The sequence below is a fragment of the Mus pahari genome, chromosome 15 (assembly GCF_900095145.1).
Source record: "Mus pahari chromosome 15, PAHARI_EIJ_v1.1, whole genome shotgun sequence".
NCBI lineage: Eukaryota > Metazoa > Chordata > Mammalia > Rodentia > Muridae > Mus > Mus pahari.
The window spans coordinates 27,404,055-27,426,422 of NC_034604.1; the positions used below are offsets into that span (position 1 = coordinate 27,404,055).

A 22,368-nucleotide genomic window follows, 5' to 3' on the forward strand; every position below is an offset into this window, starting at 1 on the left:
AGAGGCAGAGGCAGAGGCAGAGGCAGAGGCAGGTAGATTTCTGAGTTTGAGACCAGCATGGTCTACAGAGTGAGTTCCAGGACAGCCAGAGCTACATAGAGAAATCCTATCTCGAAAAATCAATCAATCAATCAATCAATCAGTCAATCAATCAATTCAGATTATAGGGTGAGTGGCTTGGTGGCTCTTGGTTCTGTCTCCCCTGAACACTAGGTACCACTGGAAATGTTTCTGGGATGGACAAGGAATGACAGCCAGTCTTGGAACTTCCACTGACCCAAACACAGTTTGTATAGCCAGTAGCAGTCAGAATCGGACACCATGAAGTTGTTCTTCTAAGATACCTTATTGGGTGACTCAGGCATCCAGCAAGGGGCTGGCATTTCTAGCCCACGGCCCCGCAGTGGCCAGGCAGGTTGATGTAGGAGGGCAACTACACCCACTTGTGTGTTGGGATCTTTCTAGCCTGTGTCAGGGAAAATTCTACGGATTTCTATCTGCCCACCCTCTGAGAGAGTGCCCTGGAGAACATCAGCCGCAGAGCTCAAGACCGGCTGGGCAGTACAAGTGAAGCGGACGACCTGCCACGGAAAATGTATACATTCGGGGCTGTGCGTCATGGAGCTAGAGCTCAGAGTCCTGCTTCGTGGATAACCTTGCATCACTGAGGAAGTTCACCTGGCTTGCGACTATAATTTCCCGATTGCCAAAGGGAGAAAATGGTACCTGTATGAATCAACCAGGGCACGTAAAGTACACTGAAAGACTTTGAAATGCCATCTCACGTTTGTTTGTTTTTTTTTTTTTTTTTCCTTTCAGGAAGTTAGAGGTGTTAAATGGCCCGCAGAGCCAGGCGCCTGGTTATGAGCGAGAGCTTTCCCTTGGCTCTCAGCAAGCAGGTGAGACGCTGGGAACTGGCTCCGTTCCATCTGGGAATTCCACAGTCAGGTGGGTCGGTCTCCAGGCCTGACTTGAATGTCTGCACCAGGCCAGAGGAACTAACAACATAGGGTGAGTCACCCCGGCTCACTGCAGCAGGAGACCCCTCCTCCCTGCCACTTGGGCCAAAGCCTGGTTGCCCAGCAACGAGACATAATATATATAAATAAAATACAGCTTCTTGCTTCAGGAGGGAGGGCCGGTGTCTTCTTGCTTCTCCTGTCCATTTCACCCCTCTCCTAGTTTTCCCAGGATCATTGATTGGATGCTCAACGCCCTCCCTACAACAATCGGTGGTGGATTCCTAATGGTGGGTGCTGGGTTCTGCAGGCACCCACTTAGATAAAGTTGCCCCAGGGTGGTGCAGAAGGGATAGGCTTGGCAGGTACACTGGACTTTACCGCCTTGGTGACTGGGCGAGGGCGGTTTGGATGGACGTGTGTGCCTGATCCTGAATCAAAAGGGCAGGAGGTGCCCCAGGCTTCTTCAGGGAAATGGTGTCCGTTTCCCAGGCATGGGTGGGACTTATGCTACCTGTCAGCAGGATCAGCCTCAGCGGGAACCTACAAGTTTCGCCATCCACCTTGTTACTGGTGAGCCATTTTATTTAGATGCAGAACACGTGGTAGTGTGGATCCCTGAGGGGGCTCTAGCTAGTGCTCCAGTGAGGTATGCGCATGGTCACAGCCATTAGTGTATAAGCTTCTTTGGGACAGCACTGAACTTGGGGAGATCTCTCTCTCTCTCTCTCTCTCTCTCTCTCTCTCTCTCTCTCTCTCTCTCTGTGTCTCCCTCTCTCACACACACACTCACACACATCCATATTTCACACCCACATGTATATATGTGTATGTATATCTTACTTCATTAATCTTTACAATGACTCTGTAACATTGGTTTTTTTTGGGGGGGGGGGAAATCAACTTTCCCATGGCTTCGTTCACACCTTTGAGACTCTTAGGTGCACACGCTGATGAATTTTGACATTACAGCCTTCCAGACACAGAACATTGGTACTTTTACAGAGTTTCACCCCTTGCCTTTTCTAGACAGCCCACCAGTGACCTCTAGCCATAGGTCATGTTCTTAGGAGAATTTAACATAAATGAAATCATACACAATGTATTGTTTTATTGGTTTTTTTTTTCACTTAGCACAATGCTTTTCATATGTGTGTGTGTGCACACACACACACACACCAAAGGTCACAGGATGACTTTCAGAAGTCAGCTTTTGTCTCTGTCGTGGGAAGAGTGGGCTTGAACTCGGGACCTCAGGCTTGGAGGCGAGCACCTCTATCCAGTACGGCATCTCAGCAGGGACACTGTGTTTCAGCTCTGTTAAGGTTCTCGTTGGTGTGTTCCTGTCTTTGTTAATCTGCTTATTGTTATCCAGCAATTCAAACTGTTGGTGCTGTCTGAGTAGGGTGGAACACGAGCACAAACCTTCCGAGAACACAGCTTCATTTCTCCTGTGGGAATGCTTAAGAGAGAAAATGCTGGGTCATTAAATGGGTATTATTGTCGTCCCTGTTCTAGAGATCAATGGTGCAACCTCAGAGAGGCTGAGCAGTGGCCAGAAGTTCAAAGCCATTACTGACTTCCTCACTAGGAGTTCATTTACCCCATTGATATAATAAGGTGGGGAATTACTTTAAGTGAAAGGCTCTTTATTTTTTAGTAAACAATTGCTGCACATGGGCTGAATTCAAGTTTGTTGCTTGTATAACTAACTGTCCTCGAATACAAGTAGCAACCACAGCAAGTACACTTTGTGAGGACATTTCTGAAGGTAACTAATGACAGCTTGAGCCGGAGGTCTATGGGGAATAGATATTTTGGGTTAGCTTTGTGAAGATGGCATTTGATAGTTACATTCCTCTTTTGAGAAGAGCATCTTAGTCTGGTTTTACATTGCTATAACAAAGTCTCTGAGGCTGGGTAATTTATAAAGAATAGAAATTTCTTTGACTCACAGATGGGAAGCTAGGAAGCCCCAGAGCATGCATGCTCCCAATGTTTGGCTGGTATCTGGTAAGGATCTTATTATTGCATTATAATAGGATATACATGTTCATGCACTTGAGCCCGTGGAGACCAGAGGTAACCTTTGGATGTGTTCCTTAGTTTTTTCTCCACTTTTAAAAAAAGTTATTTATTTAGTGTGTGTGTGTGTGTGTGTGTGTGTGTGTGTGCTTGTATGACTGCTTGTGTACCATGTAAGTACAAGAGCCAATACAGAAGATGGTGTTGCATACTCTGGAACTGGAGTTACTCCAGTTGGAACTGGAGTGGTTATGAGCCACCATACGGGTGCTGGGGATCAAACCCAGGACCTCTGGAAGAGCAAGTCTGAGCCCTACTTTTTTGTTTTGTTTTGATTTTTGGTCAAGGTCTCATGTAGCCCAGGTTGGCCTCAATGTCAATGTTTAGCCAAGGCTGACCTTGAACGTCTCATATTCCTGCCTTCCCCTCTGAAGTGCTGGGATTCTAGGCACAGGCTACCACAGCTATTTTGTGTGGTGCTGGAATTTGGATCCAGGATTTTGCATACGATAGGAAGCAAGCAAGCTGCCAGTTGAGCTGCCCTCTCCAGCTGTTCCCATTGTTCAGTGTTGAACATGTTCCAGACTTGACCAAAAGCTGTCCCATTAGGCTGATTTCCTATCGTTTTTTTTCAAGCCCTTGACTTTCCAGCATTTCCTGTCTCTTGGGTATAAAAGGTTTCAAGGTGGTGTTCTTTTGTGCCAGTGTTAGTCCTTTTTAGAGACAGCATTCAGAAGACAAGGTAAGGCGCTGGATGAACTTAAGGCTGAGCTATCATAGCCAGATGGTACTAGAGAAAACCACTCAGGCTCTTGACAGGAAGTGATGTGACTGGCTATTTGAAGTTTCTACGCTGACTTCTTTACAGTGATGGATTATAAACTGGCACTGTGAGCTGAAATATACCCTTGTATCATCTAAGTTGGTTTTTGCCAAAGAATTTAATCACAGCCACAGAAATGAACCTAGGCCATTAGGTGACTCATTCTTTCCTCATCTCTGCCTGTGTGGCTTCCCAAGGTGGGCTGAGGGTCCTGCAGGTTAGAAGAAGCTGGAGGGCTTGGAGTGGGTGGGGGCAAATTTGGGAAATGAAGCCCCCAATTAGAAAGTGAAACAAAACAACCAGCCAGTGGCAGAAGTCGAACTACATCGGGGGGTGGGGGGAGACAGAATCACCATGTGAGTTAGAGTAAAATCTAAATGAACTTCCTTCCTACCCTGATGTCCTTGCTAGCTTGCTTTGTGTTCTGGCATACCCTTCACCTTCCCCAGTTACTTTCCTTTTATTCATGTGTATCTTTGTGTGATACCTTTAATATCTGTTTCCAGCACTGCACCCACAGCTCCTAAGAGAACATTCTATCAGGAGTTTCATGTGGTGGCTCCCTCCCCTGTGCTCCCCATCTATTCAGTATATCCTTTGAAATCTAGACGGAGGCCACCATGTCCTCTGAGCTCTTGTATTCGCACCCTGCAGAATTTTAGCATCAAGTGGATGTAGACACCTGGGCTGCCTGAGCCGTGATTGGAACAGCTGGAATTCCGTACTGGCATTTGATGAACTGAGTCTCAAGGTAGCATGGCGACAGTGAGCACTCCTGCTCTCACGGCTCCACCATTCTGAACTTGGTGTGGGAAGAGAAACCTTGATGTCTGAAGATCTTTGAGGGTCTCTTCTGATGCAGAAGAAAAGCTGACTTTTTAATTGATGTTTATCTCTTAAATAAAGGGGTAGCATAGCCACTCTCTTAGCTTTCTTCATTGAACACGCCTTCTCACTCCTTGCATGCCAGTGTGCAAAGTTTCCTTTTACTTATAAATAACATCTTTAGGTCATTCCTTTGTTCTTATATCTCAGCTTAAGTGGTTAAAAGCAACTGCAAACATGACAGCCAGAATCCACATAAACATGCAATTTAAAAGGGAAGGAAGGAAGGAAGAAAGAAAGGAGAAGGATGGAAGGAGGGATAGGAAGAAGTAAGAAAGAAAGGAAGGGAGGGAGGGAGGAAGGAAGGAAGGAAGGGAGGGAGGAAGGGAAGTCTGGGTTTTGTAATTCTGGCTCTAGGAAGGAGGACTTGGACACATTCCTGGGACTCACTTACCAGCCACTCTAGCCTGCTTGGCAAGCTCCAATGAGAGATCTTTCCCCACCTCATAAAAACAAACAAACAAACAAATAAATAAACAAAACACCAAACCAAAACTAAGTGAATGGTGTCTCAAAAATGAAGCTTGAAATTGTCCTCTGGTCTTCATGGGCACCACCACACATGTGCCAACCCACACATATGAATATGCATGTACACAACCCACACATATGAATATGTATGTACACAACCCACACATCTGATTTTGTATGTATACAACCTACACATATGAATATGCAATTACACAAATACTACTCTGACCAAAATTACTATGTAGTCCTCCCCCATTTTGCCCACAAGTTTATTCCACCAGAAATCCTATTCCAGCTTCAATAAAGACACAGGGCACATGGTACAACAACATTCTTGTTCCTACTTAACTAGGAAGATTGTAATGCCTACTTCTGACCAGTTATTCCTTATTTCTACCTGTTACATCATCAGAATGTTTAGCACTTTTCATACTTCTCTTGGCATTCTGATTATAACCATTGAAATAAATGCTAAGGAGCATCAAACTTTCCTAGTCACACCTTGTTAGTCTCTTTGTTCCTTGACATTTCAGGTACTTTCATAACTATAACAACTATCATTCTTTGTGTTAGAAACAAAGAATAGTCTTGTTGCACAAAGGAAAACAGACCAAACAAAAGTTGTTTGGCAAGGCAATGTGTGTGTGTGTGTGTGTGTGTGTGTGTGTGTGTGTGTAAAAGTACATTAGAATCTGTATGACCTACTTTTATACACCAGTGATAAAACACCATGACCATAGCAACTTACAAATGAAAGCTTTTAACTGGGTTTTTGGTTTCAGAAACCTATATTCCATGATGGCAGGACAAAGGCACGCTGGCAGAAACAGGTGAGGGCTCACATCTCACACAGCAAGCAGGAGGCAAAGAGAACATGGAAATGGCATGAGTCTTTTGAAGCTTAAAGCCTGCTCCGAATGAAATACCTCTTCCAACAAGGCCATGCCTCCTGATCCTTCCCAAACAGTTCCACCAACAGGGGGTCAAGTAGTCAAACGTATGAGCTCAGGGGGTCATTCCCATTCAAACCACCACATTCCACTCTCTAGTACCTTTAAGCTCTCTCCATATCATAATGAAAAATGCATTAGTCCAATTCCAAAAGTCACCATAGTCTTTTACAGTCTCAACATAGTTTAAAAGTCCAAAGTCTCTTCTGGTCTCAAGACTATCTCTTAACTGTAATCCTGTGTAAAATCAAAAAGGAAATTACATACTTCTAACACACAAGGGCATAGAACATGCATTACCACTCTGAAAGGGAGGAATACAGGCATATTGAAAAATACTGGATAAAAGAAAAAACAACCCAGGAGTGCAAATCCAAATCCTGTAGCTTCATGACCAATGTCAAAGTGCCATAAATGGCCCTGCCTTTCCAACTTTGACACCTGGAACATTCTTCTCTCTCAGGCTGGTTCCACTCCTTCCATGCAGCTCTCATTGGTATGTACATTTGTACATCAGTGTGTACTTAGTGCTGGTGGAAGCCAGAAGGTGGTGTCAGGTTCCCTGTACTCAGAGTTGCACACGGTTGTGAGCTGCCATGTGGATACTGGGAATTGAACCCTGGGGCCTCTGGAAAAGTGGCCAGTGCTCTTAACCTCTGAGTCAACTTTCCAGCCCAAATAAATTGTTGTTATGGTAAGCGATGGCTTTCACATAAGTTAAGGTGAGCCCACCTTAACCTTAGAGTCATTTAGGAACCAGTTCAGAGATCAGGGTCTGGAGAACACTTTTGGCATATCTGGTCTCTGGCCAGGATGAGACTGCCAAGACTCTCAAGGACATTTTTTGGCTTTGGGCTAACAAAGAAACCGGCTGCTTTTCTTGAACTGCCTAAGTTGTCTACCTAGTGTCTACCTCTTGTTCTTATTGTGCCTTGCAAGAGCCATTATAGAATTGGAGCAATGACTGATGTGGTTTCTTCCAGACTAATTGGGGTGTTTAGTGTGACAGTTTTGGGGTGCATCTAAACTGTCAGATGTCAAGAGAAAAGGAAGTCCTTGCTTGGTGTCTAGAAGAAGATGTGAGAAGGAAGTAAAGGCAAGAGTTACTAGCCTATGTAGAGAACAGACTTATAGTAGGAGGCTTAGCATCATGTGGTGAACTCTGACATTAGAAATTTTAGTGTATTAACTCTAAGTCTTAATGTATATTATATATATTATATATTATATATAATATATACCTCACAACTTGCATAAGCTTTCTAATTTTCTTTTTCATTTTCATTGTGCTGGCTAGTTTTTTTGTTTGTTTGTTTGTTTTGTTTTTCAAGACAGGGTTTCTCTGTCATGGAACTCACTTTTGTAGACCAGGCTGGCCTCGAACTCAGAAATCCACCTGCTTCTGCCTCCCGAGTGCTGGAATTAAAGGTGTGCGCCACCATACCCAGCAGCATGCTGGCTAGTTTTATGTCAACCTGACACAAGCTAGAGTTATTAGAGAGAAAGGAGCCTCAATTGAGAAAATGTTCCTACAAGATCTAGCTGTAGACAAATCTGTAAGGCATTTTCTTAATTCATGATTGATGTGGGAGGGCCCAGCCTATTGTGGATAGAGCTATCCCTGAGCTGCTTGTTCTGGGTCTTATAAGAAAGCAGGCTGAGCAAGCCTTGAGGAGCAAGCCAGTAAGCAGCACTCCTCCATAGCCTCTGCATCAGCTCCTGCCTCCAGGTTTCTGCTTTGAGTGAGTTCCTGCCCTGACTTCTTTCAGTGATGAACCGTGAGGTGGAAGTGTAAGCCACATAAATCCTTTCCTCTCCACCTTGGTTTTGGTCACGATGTTTCATCACGTAACCCCAGCTGAGACATTCATTCTAGAAACAGCCATCATCATAATCTTCCATCTTTGTTTTTACACCCTAGCATTTTCTTTTACTTACTTGCTTTCTTTCTTAATACTATGAGATATAACATTAACACGTGAACATCTCTTTTGATAATTTTCTCCCAGGGAATAGGCTGTGTGTGAAAGAAAGGACTAAGTAATGTTTATTTTCTCCTCCTAAGGTCCCAGTGACAAATTAACATTTGATTTCACCCAACTTTACTTGGAGACCAGTTTGTCTGGGAGGTGTGACTGTATATGCAAATGAGGATTGAATGGCCCTCTCATCTTCTCCTAAGGATTGCCAATAATCAAGGATCTCAGCCATTTCTTTTATAAGCAGACGTGGCTGATCTTAGGATGATGGCAGCTGACTGACTTACAGATAGTGCTGTAAACACCATCTCAACAAAAGAAGCCTGAATCAAAACTCCATACATAATATAATAAGTGAATATTACCCACATATACACTGTTAAACTGTATGGCTTTTAAAATTCTCATGTTAATCTTATAGAAAGCATAAGATCATTCTTTGTGCAAAAAGGCTGCACCAGAACCCAAAAACAGGCTAGCAAACACACTTGGTTGGGATCCTTTCTGTCTTTTATCTCTGAAGTTGGTGGTGACATCAGTAGGTGGCATCCCATCCTGCTGTTGGGGGTTGAGCTTCTCAATCTGAGGCTGTTGGGTAATTGGCACAAAGAGGACCGTTCTGGAAATAGGGAGTCCTTGCTGCGCTAATTACAGGTTAGAACAAAACTTTCTTTGATAGGAAAAGGAACCCCTCTGTTTCTCCATTGATACCAGTTTCCAGTCTTCAGTCTTAGCCTATTTTCTGTCATAACAGAATATAGAATAAAGAGGTTTATGTTGGCTCATGGTCTTAAGGTCTGTGAAATCCAAAAGTGTAGTACCTGCATTTGCAGAAGTGAGGAGAGGACAAAGGGGCCAGATTCAATATCTAAGAGGAAAAGTCATATCTATATCTATATCTATCTATCTATCCTTCATAGATTTTGGGAATATATATATATATATATATATATCCTTCGTAGATTTTGGGATCGAATTATAGTTGTCAGGATGCTGTGGCCTTTATTGGCCAAGCCATCTCTCTGATCCACAAAAAAGACTTCCTCGGTTTTATGCATTGAAAAGTTGAAAAGTCTTACTTTTTTAAACACATAGAAGTAAATGGATTTTCCACTTAGCTTTACATATTTGGTATAAATATGCTTGTTCTTCTGCGCTTAATATCTGTCAGTGGGTCTATAATGAAAATTCCTGAATAGAGATGCAGATGTTTTGATAGCATTAAACATTCACCCTTTGAGCCTGTTGTCAGGCCAGCTACCTTGACAGTTTGGGTCTCTTCTGACCCCTGGGGCTTTTTGTGTCAGCTACTATCACTCTCATGTCAAATGTTGGAGTGGGAACGTGGTCTGTCTGCCACAAGCAGGAAAAGGATCAGACTGTTCTGATAACCAAGGAAGAATGGTACAGGGATTGTAAAGGGTATTGGAGACGATGTGGGGCAGGAAGGGTGTTCTGTGTGTTTGAGTCATGTAAAAACCTCAGCATGCGGTCGCATCACAGAGAGCCTCCAGGGCTAGCTGGCCCACTGATTAATCTGTATTTTATCTCCTTGGCCAAAGGGAGCAAGAGAAGGCGTTGGTGAAAGACATTTCACATCTTTTGTTCCGGGAGTGCGATGTCAAGCCATCGACGGTAAATTGGATAAGTAATAACGTACTGGATCAACCAGAAAACACTTAAAACTTAGCTTGCGACCTAGGCGGTGATTAAAAGTCAGTACAGTGATTTCTAAAGTCACCGCCTCTCAGCGATGTCGCTTCTTGCCTTCCGTAAGAGTGGGGGTTGGTGCAGGGGAACCCTTTCCGCATCTCGCCGATAGTCCATATTATGCGCATGCGCAAAACTCAGTGGCCCCGCTGCGCGCCCCCCCCCCCCCCCCGTCTGAAGCCCTGGAAACGTCGCAGCCGGCGGTGAGGAGACCCGAGTGGGCGGAGCCGGGTACGATGCGCCGAGCAGAGACTGCGCAGGCGCGTGCTCGCTCCCCTCCGCCGGGCGCGCGGATGCGGCGGGTTCCGCTCTCGGCGGGCGGAGGGGTTGCGCGCACACGAGCGAGCCGCCGTGACGTGCGCCGCCGTGCTACGCCAGACATCACGGGTCTGTGTATAGTGGCGGCCCGGCTGTCCTCAGCTGCATCGCCTGGCGAGGGTGGCGCGGCGTTCCCCGGTCGCGCGACCGGCGACAAAGACGACCCACAGTGGACGACCCAGCGGCAGAGTCGCCGCTTCCGCCTCGCTGCTTCTCCGGTCACCGGCGACGCGGGCCCGGGGCTTCCTCTTCATCGGCCCAGTTTATTCCGCGGGCCCCGGGGCTGCAGCTACCCAGAAGCGGCGAAGAGGCCCCGGGCTGCGCGCCCGCTCTCCCATGTGAAGCAGGTCGGGCCTGGTCCCCGGCCCGTGCCCGGTTTCTGCTGCGGCCCTTCAGGCCTCGGGGACCCCCGCGAGGCGCTGCTCCTGGGGGGCGCGGTGACAGGCCGTGCGGGGGCGGAGGGGCCAGCTCGGTGGCCTCCTCTCGGCCCTCGGCTCCGCGATCCCCGCCCAGCGGCCGGTAAGTGCTTCTGGTTCTGCGTACGACTGGGCCCAGGGACGGGAATTCCGCTGCAGGGGGTGGGGGTATGGGGGTTGGGGGTAGCCCTCCTAGGTTAGGGTTAACCCCAGAACCCCCAGGTCAGCGCGACGTGGGCTGGGAAACTGTTAGACTCGTACTCCGCGGGAATTTTATTCTAACCAGAAGGTTGCTACTAGCCGATCGAAGGGAAGCTGAGACCGATGTGCGCTAAACCAAAAAAAAAAAAAAAAAAAAAAAAGTGCTTGTCTTTGGGTTGTCGGAATGGGAGGCTATGGATGGAGGTTGGAGCGCTCGGCCAGCCTTCCGTGTGCGTAGAGTAGAGCCCTACTTTGCTCTCTGTACTTGTATATCGACTCATCTCACTTTCCCAGCCCTGCGAGTATACATTCTACCAGCTTTAAAAATGAAAAATCAAGGCTCAGTGAGATAAAGGTATAACTTCCCAAGGTCATGCAAGTGGTTATCGAGGAAGCAGATTTGTTTCTGTAGGGTCTTCGTTTTTCCGTCCTGCAAAAGTTAAGTAGGCTAGGGAAAGGAGATTGGCTGAAGGGTTTGTCCCTGCTTGTACCTGGCGAGATAGCGTTCATTTACACTTTTTTGACTTAAGCTGCTGGATATATATTTTGTTGCAGCTTGGCCCCAGTCATTTTAGTTTTTAAAGACATTACTTGTGGAAAAAGTGGTTCTGTGCATCCTTTTATGTACAGAAAACAATTTACCATCTTACTGAAAAGAAGAAATATAGGTGATAAAACTGCACATTTCTTGAGGTTATGCTTTACTTTTGCACGTTGTTGTTGATGTGTATAGAACCTAACACAGGTTATTTTCTTTGCTTGAGTATTCCTTATTGCAAACTTTGTTGCTGGATTGTGTGGTAATGTTAGTATTCTCAGTGACTTTGCATTGTCTTATGTAGTATCTCAGAGTTTAGTTTCAAAGTCAATGTGTAAAATATCATAGAAAGTTATCATTTGTTGGCATGATTTATGTATCGATGCAAAATGCTACTAATTATACTTTGCTCTCTATACTCTCTAACTACTAATTAGTTAACAAGCTGACAGAAAATTTGCATTTTAGTACAACACTGTACTGTTTGATTAGTGAGTAAGCAGAGCTGGACCTCTTTACAGAAGAAAAGGCTGATAAATGCCTTTGAAGTAACTGACGCTTCATGTAACTGCAAATGCTCAATTATAATACTCAAATTTCATTAGTATATTACACCTTGAAGAAAACTTATAGTTGACTGTCTTTGTAACAATGTGTAGGGGAGAGGTCACCTTTACAGGGTTAACAGGTGAGTGGCTTACAGACTGGCTTGTTTGGTTAGAATACAGGCATTTGTTGAAGTAGGTTGAATATGGTATTATTGAAGAATGGTTGTCTAGTCATGTTCTCAGTGTGTCTGGTTAGAAAGACTAGCTGCCAAGAGCTTATCTTAAATAATGATGTAGTGAGATGGAATCTTTTACGTGGTGTTTTAGGTGAAGCAGTGCTCCTCAGCCGACCGCTGCCAAAGGGACAGACAGTCTTACATTAGTAGACGCTGCATTGCTTAGTGTGCTTCTGCGCTTGCTTGTTCCCCGCTTTGGAAGACCGGAGCTCTCTAGGTCTCTACTCTACAACTTTTTTTTTTTTTATCATGAAAGCAGTTTAAGCATAAAGAAAATCTATCAGTAGTAAACAGCCATATGGTGACCTTCTCCACTCAACATTTGTTGATAGCTCGCTGTACGTGATGTATGTTAGTTTTGGTTGAACCGTTTGAAACTAAGCTGTTGACATCATGACACATTACCCTTGTTGTGTCAGCTGCTTTACCTAAAGACAAGTATGCTGTTATTGTTTATTTCCTTCTACATGATAAATCCTTAGTTTAATTAAAACAAAATAACACAAAATCCTTATGTGTATGTGTGCATGACTAGTGCCTTCGGAGGTCAAAAGAGGGCATCTGATCTAGAAATAACATTGCAGGTAGTTGTGAACCACCAGACAGGTGCTGAGAACCAAATCAGAGCCCTGTGCAAGGCAGCCCATGCTGGTGCTCCTTCTTAACCGATGAGCCACCCCTCCAGTCCTTCCTCCGTGTAGTCTAATAGCACACGCATTTACATCTCTCAGATTGTCCTGAGAAGTTGAGAGCATTGTATACAGCCTCTCTTACTCAAACCCGGTCTCATCAGAGCTCATCCCTTTTGAATCTCTTCTAATTTAGACTACTCAAGCCCTCCTGTAAAATAGCAGAGATCAAGAATTCAGTTATCTTAGAAAATGACTCACATTTTGCATTTGTCACACATTTTCCTTCCAGTGAAGGCAACTAGTAGGTCTTTTCTATCCCCTACTTAAACTAACTGTTGATTGTAAACAAGAATACCTGATAAATTAGACTTAGTATTGCTTCCCATCTCGAAGTTCACACTGTCTAGTCCCTTTACTTCTTGATGCTGTTGATCATGTGGTTGAGGGAATTATAGTAAGACCTGTTGCTTCCTACAGTTAGCAGGATATCTGTTGGGGGATGACGGTACATTCCTTTAATCCCAGCACGTGGGAGAGGGGCAGGTGGATCTCTTTGAGTTTGAGGCTTGCTTGGTCTCCATAGAAATTCCAGGACACTCAGGGCTAAATAGAGAAGCCCGTTCTCCTTAAAAAGAAAAAAGAAAGGAAGATGCAGAAATAAAAGACATCTGGGATTATGATAAGTGTTGGTTCTAACCTGTTCTCCAATCATCTTTAAATAGTTTTTTATTCTATGTGTTTGGGTATTTTACCTGCCTGTATATTTCTATACCACATGCTTGGTGCCTGCAGAAGCCAGAACAGAGCATTGGAATCTTTGAAATTGGAGTTCCAGGTTGTTGTAAGCCACAATGTAGGTTCTGGAAATTGAACCCCGGTTCTCTGGTAGAGCAGCCAGTGAGCTTAATCGCTGAGGCATCTCATCAGCTCCTCTATAGTCATCTTTTCACATACAGATTGTTATAGTGTGATAATCCTTGTCAATCTGACTTGTGAATTCATTGTTGGTCAACAGGAGTAAACAAGATCATGGAAATTGTAAAATATCATGGGTAGCTGCTATATTACATAAAATCCGATTTTTGTGGGATTTTAAGATTTTTGGTGATGGATTCAAATTACTAGCTGTTATGAATTGTTAAACATCTGATGCAATCAGTGTTGGTTGCACAGGAGGATCCAGAAATATGGAACACTGGGTTGAAGAATTGTAAGTTGTATGTTGTGAGGAGTGATATATGTAACTCACTGGTTAAAAAAATGCTTTGAGTGAGTGCACAGGGTCCCGGGTTTGAACCTTACCACCCAAAATAAAACAAAACAAATTGTGGTTTTGAACTTTACTCCATATTCTCATTTCATAATAATTGTATATATAAGCATTTGTGAATAAAGAATGAACTGATATTGAGGCATATTAATTACATTTAGAACTGGATTTCATTTTTATTAAGCCATATATAAATACATATGTAATATAGAATCAAATTTGTTTTTCAAAAAAATTAGTAGATGAATATTTAAAGGTTTCATAATAAGATTAACCAAGTAGCACATTTTTTCATTAAAAATATTTAACTCATGAAACAGTTTTGAAGACTTTTTACCTATATCTTTCTAAATTAAGATGATCTCTATATACAGAAATAAAAAAGCTTTCCTATTATTCTTAAAATGCTTTTGTAGTATACCTATATATCTATGCACCTGTATGTAAATGTTTTGAAGAAACATGAATATGATTTTGGCTTGAAGCCTTTGGATTTATTTTGAACATTGATTGACAGTGTTCCTCATTGTGGCTAATTGCATTTGCATTGTAATATCTATTGAATTGTTGCTTTCATTGTTATTTAACTTAGACTGTTGTTTTATTATTATTTTAAAACTTATATATATATGTGCACAGTGCAGGACAGATCCCTCGGAAGCTGGAGCAACAGGCCTGATGTGGGTGCTAGAATCAGCTCAGGTTCTCTGCAAGAGTGGGCTTACTCTTAATAGCTGAGCTGTGTGTAGATGGTTCTAAGCCATGCACACACAGGCACCACTGTGAACGGAGTAGTTAAAAACCAAAAGCAAGCACATGAAGCTGGGAGGGAAATGTGATGATGGGGATGGAGAAAGAACTGCAAGGGAACAAGTGGAGTAACTTGGATCAAAATAGGTATCTGTGTTGTGAGACGTTCTCAGACCTGCCTGAAGGAAGGAGCAGTAATGACACGAGACTTTATCATAGTTTAAAGTTTAGACCTTTTGCTGGGGCAGTCTTCCAGCTACCATTTTAACTTAACCTGACCATCTAGCCTATGACCTGCCACATGGCCAGCTCTATACCTTTCTCTGCTGGTGTCTGTTTGTTCCTTTCCTTGTCTTCTTTTGTCTCCCTGCTTCACTCTCTCTGTCCCCTACTTGTTGTAGTTATTGGCTGCCAGATCTTTATTACAACCCCGTCATCAGTGAGGCCACTCCTGATATATCACTAGGTTGCCTTTAGGCTGGCGAGGAAGGACATTTACAAAACAGAGAACCTGGTGATGTTAGAAATGAAAATACCAGAGTCCTGCGAGTACTCAGTTCTCTGCCAGTACAGAATTAACAATTGGAAATACAGAGACACCTTCACACGGCGTGGAGAAAGGTTACACCGACGTATAAGCATGTATGAAATTCTCAAAAACTGATGTGTTCCTTACGAGTCTGGTGGTTTGCTGAGACATGCTTCCATAGCTGTGGGCATTTTAACATCTGGTCACCGCACTGGATAGCACTGTAAAGCTTTGTCCTGCTTCTAGTGTTCTCTCTGCTTCATGCTTTCAAGGTGAGGATGTGCGAGTTTGCTTCCTGATCTGGCTTCCTTGCCTGCTGCTTGCTACCATGCTTTCTTGTTATGAGGGACTCTTACTGTCTGGGACCTTAAGCCAAATGAGCTCTTCCTTCTGCCTTGGTCAGGGTGTTTTATCACAGCAACAGAAAAGTGACTAATACAGAAGTTGATACTACAGAGTGGGCCATTGCTGTGAGGAACCTGGCTGTGGGTTTTGTTTTGTATTGTATTGTTTTGTTTTGTTGTTGTTTTTTTGGAATATGGAAGACTTTGGAATTTTTGATTGGAAAAGCAGTTGAATGTTAAAAATCAGATCTTAAAGGGCTATCCTACTAAGAACTTGGAGGATAGTAGTTCTGAGAGCATTTGAACTATGGAGGTCTGCTGGCTTAGGTGGTTTCAGAGAGGAGAAATATTAGCACCCAGATTAGAGGCTATTCCTACAATATTTTGGCAAAGAATCTGGCAGCCTTCTACCCTTACCCTAAGAACTTGTCCAAGGCTAAAACTAAAAAGTAGCGGGCTGATTTCTTTGGTAGAGGGAATTTGAAGGCAGTGTGATATTGAATGACTTTATGCAGATCTTCAATGAAAAAGAGCAACTGGGGCAGAAAGTTAAATATCTCCTTTATTATATATAAAAGTTTTAGAAAAGATGATCATTTAAAAGTGTAAAAACCACTTAAAAGTTTCTAAATATGTTTATTCTAGAAATCTTTACCTTTTCTAAAAGCTGTGCACTTAATTTATTGAATAATTTAATAAATACTTTTGTATCTCAAAAAAACAACAACAAAAAAAAACAGAGAGAGAGAGAAAGAGAGAGAGAGAGAGAGAGAGAGAGAGAGAGAGAGAGAGAGAGAGAGAGGAGTACCACTGAACTTTTTTCTTGCCAAGACTTGTGCTGAGGGAGATGAGATTAAGATCAGGATTGAGAAGATTCCTGTGCATTGGAATAAAGGGAGGGGTCCCCTCCGGCGATACTCTGTGCTAGCCTGTTCCCACCTCCTCAAGCTTTAAACTTGTGAAAGAGACAAGGCTGCCGCTAGTGTGGCTCAGGGGGCTAGGTTCCATCCCATGCTGGCAGCAGAACCTGGCAGTGTTGTCCCTAGACTGGTGGCTCTGGAGACAGGAAGGATGCAAGAATGGAAGCGTTGTGGACTCCTCTCCATGGTTCCAGAGAGTAGCTGAGGTTAGGTAGTGTCTGGTGAGAGACCCTGAGAGGCCATTGGTTTTAAGCTGCGAAATTGAGGTCTGTCTTGGAAGAACCCAAGGTCTTGAAGAGATCAGAGTCATAAGATTTCTGCCAAGAGCTGCATACAGAAAATGGAAGCAGCCAAAGGGAAGATGGAACCATATTCGTTTTTTGACTGAGAACGTAGAGCTACAGGATTTGGTATTTGTCCTGCTGGGTTCTGGTTGCTTTGGTTCAGTATTTCCTCATTATTCTCCACTTTTTCCTTTCGGAATGGTAATGTATATTCTGCGCCATAGTATATTGGAAGTATGTAATTTGCTTTTTTATTTTATTGAAGGTTACAGTTTTTTATTTTATTGAAGGTTACAATTAAGAGACTGCCTCGAGCAGTGGTTCTCAACCTTCCTAACAATGCAACTCTTTAATACAGTCCCTCATGTTGTGGTGACCCCAACCATAACATTATTTTTGTTGCTACTTCATAACTATAGTTTTGCTACTGTTAGGAATCATAATGTAAATATTTGATGTGTGACAACCCCTGTGAAAGGGTTCTTTGGCCCCACCCCAGCTCCAAAGGGGTTGCAACCAGCAGATTGAAAACCTCTGCCCTTGAATCTCAGAAGAGACTTTAGACTTTGGGCTTTTAAACAGTGTTAAGACTGTATTAGCCAGGGTTCTCTTAAGGAGCAGAATTGATAGAATGAAAAAAAAAATGGAATATATATATAGGAGATTTGTTAAAGTTGCTTACAGGCTGTGGTCTGGCTAGTTTATGAATGGCGATATTCTGGTAGAAAGACCAAGAATTCAGTCCAGTAGACTGTATATGTGCTAGGGCCTCAGGGAATTCCTAGGAAGTTGCTGGTTTTTATTCTGTGGTGGAATCTCCAAGAAGTGGGTTCTAAACCAGCAAAGGAATGCCTCAGACCATGAAAGATGAATTTGTCAGGTAGAGTAAGCGCAAGCAGGCAAAAAGCTGCTTTTTTTTTTTTTTTTTTCCCATATATTTTTCTGTGGTCCAGACTTAGAGTGGATCCAGGAAAGAAAATCCCTTCCCTCCTAGGCATGCCCCAACTGCCTGGGTTTTAGCTGATTCCAGACGTAGTTGAAAACCAACATAAGGATCACAGACAATAAAAGATTATAAAGATCTTTTGAAGTTGGACCAAATGCATTTTGGGTTATGATTTGGCCATGCGACTGTTGGAGCCAGGGAAGGAAGGGAATGTGGTGATTGAAGTGAGAAAAGTCCCTCCTAGTCTTTAATTGGAACAGTCAGTGTCTAGTATGGTGCATGTGTAATTGGATTTGGGCTGCGAGAGCTCAAGGCCTCAGCCTACTTTTGGTTTGTTCTCTCTCTCATGCTTGTGGTTGAGGAGTGAGCTCGAAGCTTCTTTCTCTGGCTGCGTGAATGTAGCCCTCTGCTGTGCTTTCCTACCTCAGGGGCCATAAGCCCAAATGAACCCTTCCTCTGTAAGTTGCCTTGGTCATGGTGTTTATCCTGACAATAGATAAATAATAATGCACAGGTTTTAAAGGACATGCCTAGAAGTGATGTAGCTGGGTTATTTGGTGGTGCTAGTTTAGTTTCTTGAGAAACCTCCTATTAATTTCCATAGTGGCTACACAAGTTTACATCCCCATTAGCAGTATGTAAGAGTTCCTCTCAACCCACACATCCTGGTTACAATTGGTTGTTAGTTCCTGCCTTCTTTCTTTTTGGATAATAGTTTTTCTGACTAGGGTAAAATGGAATCTCAAAGTAGTTTTAATTTGGCTAAGGATATTGAACATTTTCAAATATTTATTGGTTGTTAGTGTTTCTTCTCTAGAGAGCTATCTGTTCATTTGATTAGCTCATTTATTGATTGGAAAATCTGAAATTTTTAGTATTTAATTGTTACAGTTCTTTATATAATCTAGATATTAGATACTTGTCCAATTGGTAGTTGGCAAAGACTTTCTTCGTACTGCAGACTGATTGCTTTGCAGAACTTTTTTTTTTTTTTTTTGGACTTGTAACTGCATTTGACAACTCTTTGGCTTCCTTTCTGTGCTATTGGAGATCTTTTCAGAAAGCCCTCACATGTAGCAGTATCTTGAAGTTTTTAGCTATGTCATTAAGGTTTTTGATCTATTGGAATTATTATTTTTTTGGAATTATTTTTTTGTGCAGTGTGAGAAATATACAGACCTAACTTCATCCTCGCTCATTCATCAGTGCTTTAATTCTGCATTTAACTCATTTAGCTCTATTCTCCTGGCTTGACTTCGTCTTGCCTACCCACCCACCCCTCCTTTTTTTTTTAAATCTCATTCTTGGTTTGCATCTCAGCCATGTCTTTTCTTTGGCTTTCAGTTCTTGCTTCATGAGCCTTGTCTTCTGGAGTTGAGGACATCATATGATTTTCTGTAAGTTTTAGAGTGTAGAAGAAGAAGTAACATTCAAATGTTACTGTGTTCCAGAAACTTCATTCAACTTTCGACATTATACATTTTTATTATTATTAATTTTTGTGATGCCTGGGGTTAATCAAGTCTCCTGAATAATAGGAAGGCATTCTACTACTTAGTTCCCCTAGCCACCTCTGCACAGTCTTTACAGTTTATTTATTTGCTTATGTATTTTGAGATAGCATTTCACAATGTTGCCCTGGCTAGAGCTAGTCTACAATTTGCCATGTAGACAGAGATGGCCTACAGCTCAGAGATCTGCCTGCCTTTATCTCCTGAATGCTAGGATTAAAGATACGTGCCACCATGTCCAGAGTTAGACCACAATTTTTTTTACCTGTGAATAACCATAGTAGAAACTGGGCCTAAGAGGAGCTTGTCCTGAGTTGTCAACATTGTAGAGTTGAGTTTTTCATGGTTCTTCCAGTTGGAGCAAAGGTTTCTAACTGTCTTGCTACTTCCACATTGCTTACAGGCTCTTGCCACATGCTTTGTTCTCTGTGGGAGTGTGTGCACTAGAAACTTCTGAAATAAGGCAGTGTTTCCTATTTGTGTAAAAATCCCTAGATGAGTTGGTCCTCATCACCCATCATCACTTATACTTGCTAGGTCATGGAATTCTGATCAGTGCTTGAGTAAGCATGAATGGGGCATCTACTAGTGTACACATGAACACACACACTAAAAAAGTCTGGCATGTGTACTCACTGGAAGCTACTCCCTTCAGAAATTTTCTTGGCCAGAAATTCCTTAGGCATGTCCCTGAGTAAACCTTCCAACCTAAGGAAATACTCAGCAGCCAATTTCTAAGGCATAACATTTTGTGGTACTGATACATATTACATGATCCTAGAACAACCGGTGAAAATTTTTTTTCGTATCACAGGATATAATGTCTTGGAAGTGCAGTCGTTAGCATGTGGCTATATGCTAATCTCAGTGGAGCATGTGCTTCATCATCTTTAAAAGGAGATTTCTAGTTGGGCTCTAGTGCTTGTCTTCAAGCTCAGCGCTCAGGAGGGGGAGGCAGGTGGAGCTCTATGACCTCAGGGCCAGTCTGGTCTACTTAGAGTGTGCCAGTCTACCAGGCTAGCCAGAACTACATAGTGAGATCATTCTCCCCCCACCCCAAAATAAAGAAACAAAAACAAAAACAAAAGCAGAAACAGAAACAGGAAGGAAAAAAAAAAGGAAAAACCATCTATCTGCATTATCTACTTTAAAAAGAAAGTTCCTAAGTCCTACTTAATAGTAATTATTACACTTTGTGTGCTATGTAATACATAAGATATTACTATGCTAGCAAAATGGCAGGATGGTACATTACAGTCATCATGTAATCACAACTTCTTTAAATGTGAGTCACAGCCTCATATGAGCTTGCAACTGGGGGTAGTTTGTGTAATATTTTGGCAACAGGAAAAGGTATCTGAATTCAGTGACAAAATAAACTGAAAATCTGGCATGTAGAACATCCAGAGTGTTTCTGGCAGTGCTATCCTCGTCACATTCAGAGACCTCATCGCAGCCTTGTTTCTGAACATAAAACATGTGCTGTCACACCGTCCTGTAACAGTGAACACTGCCTGGTTTTAGATTCTAGGTCATCGTGAATTAAGAATTGTGGTGTTTTTAACTCTACATGCAAAATTTTCTCTTAGAGAAGCATGATTTAATTATGGAAAACAAAGACATACTTTTTTGTCTGCCATGTTGTTATTATTTGTCATAATAACAAATTAATATAGTTTTAGATTGTGTTAGGATGCTTGATTTTTTTTCTTTTCTTTTCTTTTCTTTTTTTTTTTTTTTTTTTTTACTTTTTATTTTTTATTTTTAATGCTGCTTGGGGACTGTGGAGCTAGCTTTGGAAGTAAAGCATGTGCTGTGCAAGCGTGAAGGCCTGAGTCAGTCCGGACCTGAGGTGAAAGCTGGCTGTAGTAGCACTGGGGAGTGCGGGAGATGCTGACAGGTGACCTCTGAGGCCCTTGGCCAGCTGGCCTAGACGGCTTGACAAGTTGTAAACTGTGAGAGACCCTGCCTTAGGAAGTAAGGTGGATGGCTCCTGAGGAAGGCTCATACACGGGCTGCTTGATTTGCTGACTTGAGTTTCATAAGAAAAAAAATTCTTGAAAGCACTTTTTGAAAGGGCCCAACATTTACTACTGCCATTTTGTACTACGTGCAGAGTACTCTGAACACTGATCACAAAATCAAATAATGGCCAACTCTGAGTAATTTTGAAGACATTCTTTATCCTGTAGCATGATCAGTCAAGGTTTAATTCTTAAAAGCATTTTATAAATATAAATGAAAAAACGAGCAAGTACATCCATTTCACCAAATGCAAATTTGCTTTCATCTCTATTAAATGTTAAAATGACATCTCTTCCAAAAAATTATTTTAAAATAAAAATCTAGGAGGCAAGATGGTTCATCAAGTAAGGTGCTTTTGCTTTGTGTAAGCCTGAGGATCTGTGTGTGGTTCCTGGAATCCTTGCACAAGTGCAAGGAGAGAACAGACCTCTATACACATGCCACGGTATGTGTGTGCCTTCACATCAATGATAATAATGAAAATAATTGAGAATCCATTGAAAATAAAATTCTTTATAGTTACCAGTAGATGTCTGATTTTTTCTTTATTTTGTATACCTTGCTGTTTAAAATTCTCTGGTGAAAAGGGCTGAGTAGAAAAGGTTTAACAAGTTCTGATATAAATTATGTTTATGTTTAGATTGAAACAGGAGACACTAGTCTCATTTTCTTATACAAGAATAAAATGTTCTCTTTTATCTTAATGGTCACAGGTTAGGCAGGTGGTGTGTGGCATGACTTTTCATGGGGAGATACAACAGACATCTACTCTCCAAAGATAGGGAGCCCATGATAGGCCAAAGTATAGATACCCCCAAAGTCCAACTTGGTGAATCAGTAAGTTTTATTGGGTTACTTACAGGAACATGGGTGAGGGGTTACTTAAAGGAGCAGAAGTGACTCAAACACAGCTGCATCACCTAAAGCCCACCCCAGCACAGGTGACAGCTCACAAAAGCTGGAAACCAGGAGCACACTGCACACACAGCCTGCAGACAGCACAACAGGTTGGAGACTGTTCTTTCTAAGGGGCTCAGTTGGTCTAAACTTCTTGTAGGGCTGGTCTCCAAGTCTTTTCTGCAGCGTGGCTTAGGCTAA

The 22,368-nt window shown here is 42.6% G+C and overlaps 2 protein-coding genes across 3 annotated transcripts in view; both read left to right on the forward strand.

Moving 5' to 3' along the window:
• Window positions 1-9,775, forward strand: part of LOC110333478 (eukaryotic translation initiation factor 5-like) — a gene marked incomplete at its 5' end in the record, with an annotated part of 21,176 nt that extends 11,401 nt beyond the window's left edge. The window contains 3 exon segments of the mRNA XM_021215042.1: window positions 820-899; window positions 1,452-1,608; window positions 9,655-9,775. Coding sequence (XP_021070701.1) covers window positions 820-899; window positions 1,452-1,608; window positions 9,655-9,775 — 358 coding nt within the window.
• Window positions 9,776-10,137: 362 nt separating this feature from the next.
• Window positions 10,138-22,368, forward strand: part of Map3k2 (mitogen-activated protein kinase kinase kinase 2) — a 73,021-nt gene continuing 60,790 nt past the window's right edge. For both annotated transcript variants that reach the window (XM_029546823.1, XM_021214537.2), the window contains exon 1: window positions 10,138-10,639. The gene's annotated coding sequence lies outside the window, so the exon portion shown is untranslated. The remainder of the gene's footprint in view (window positions 10,640-22,368) is intronic.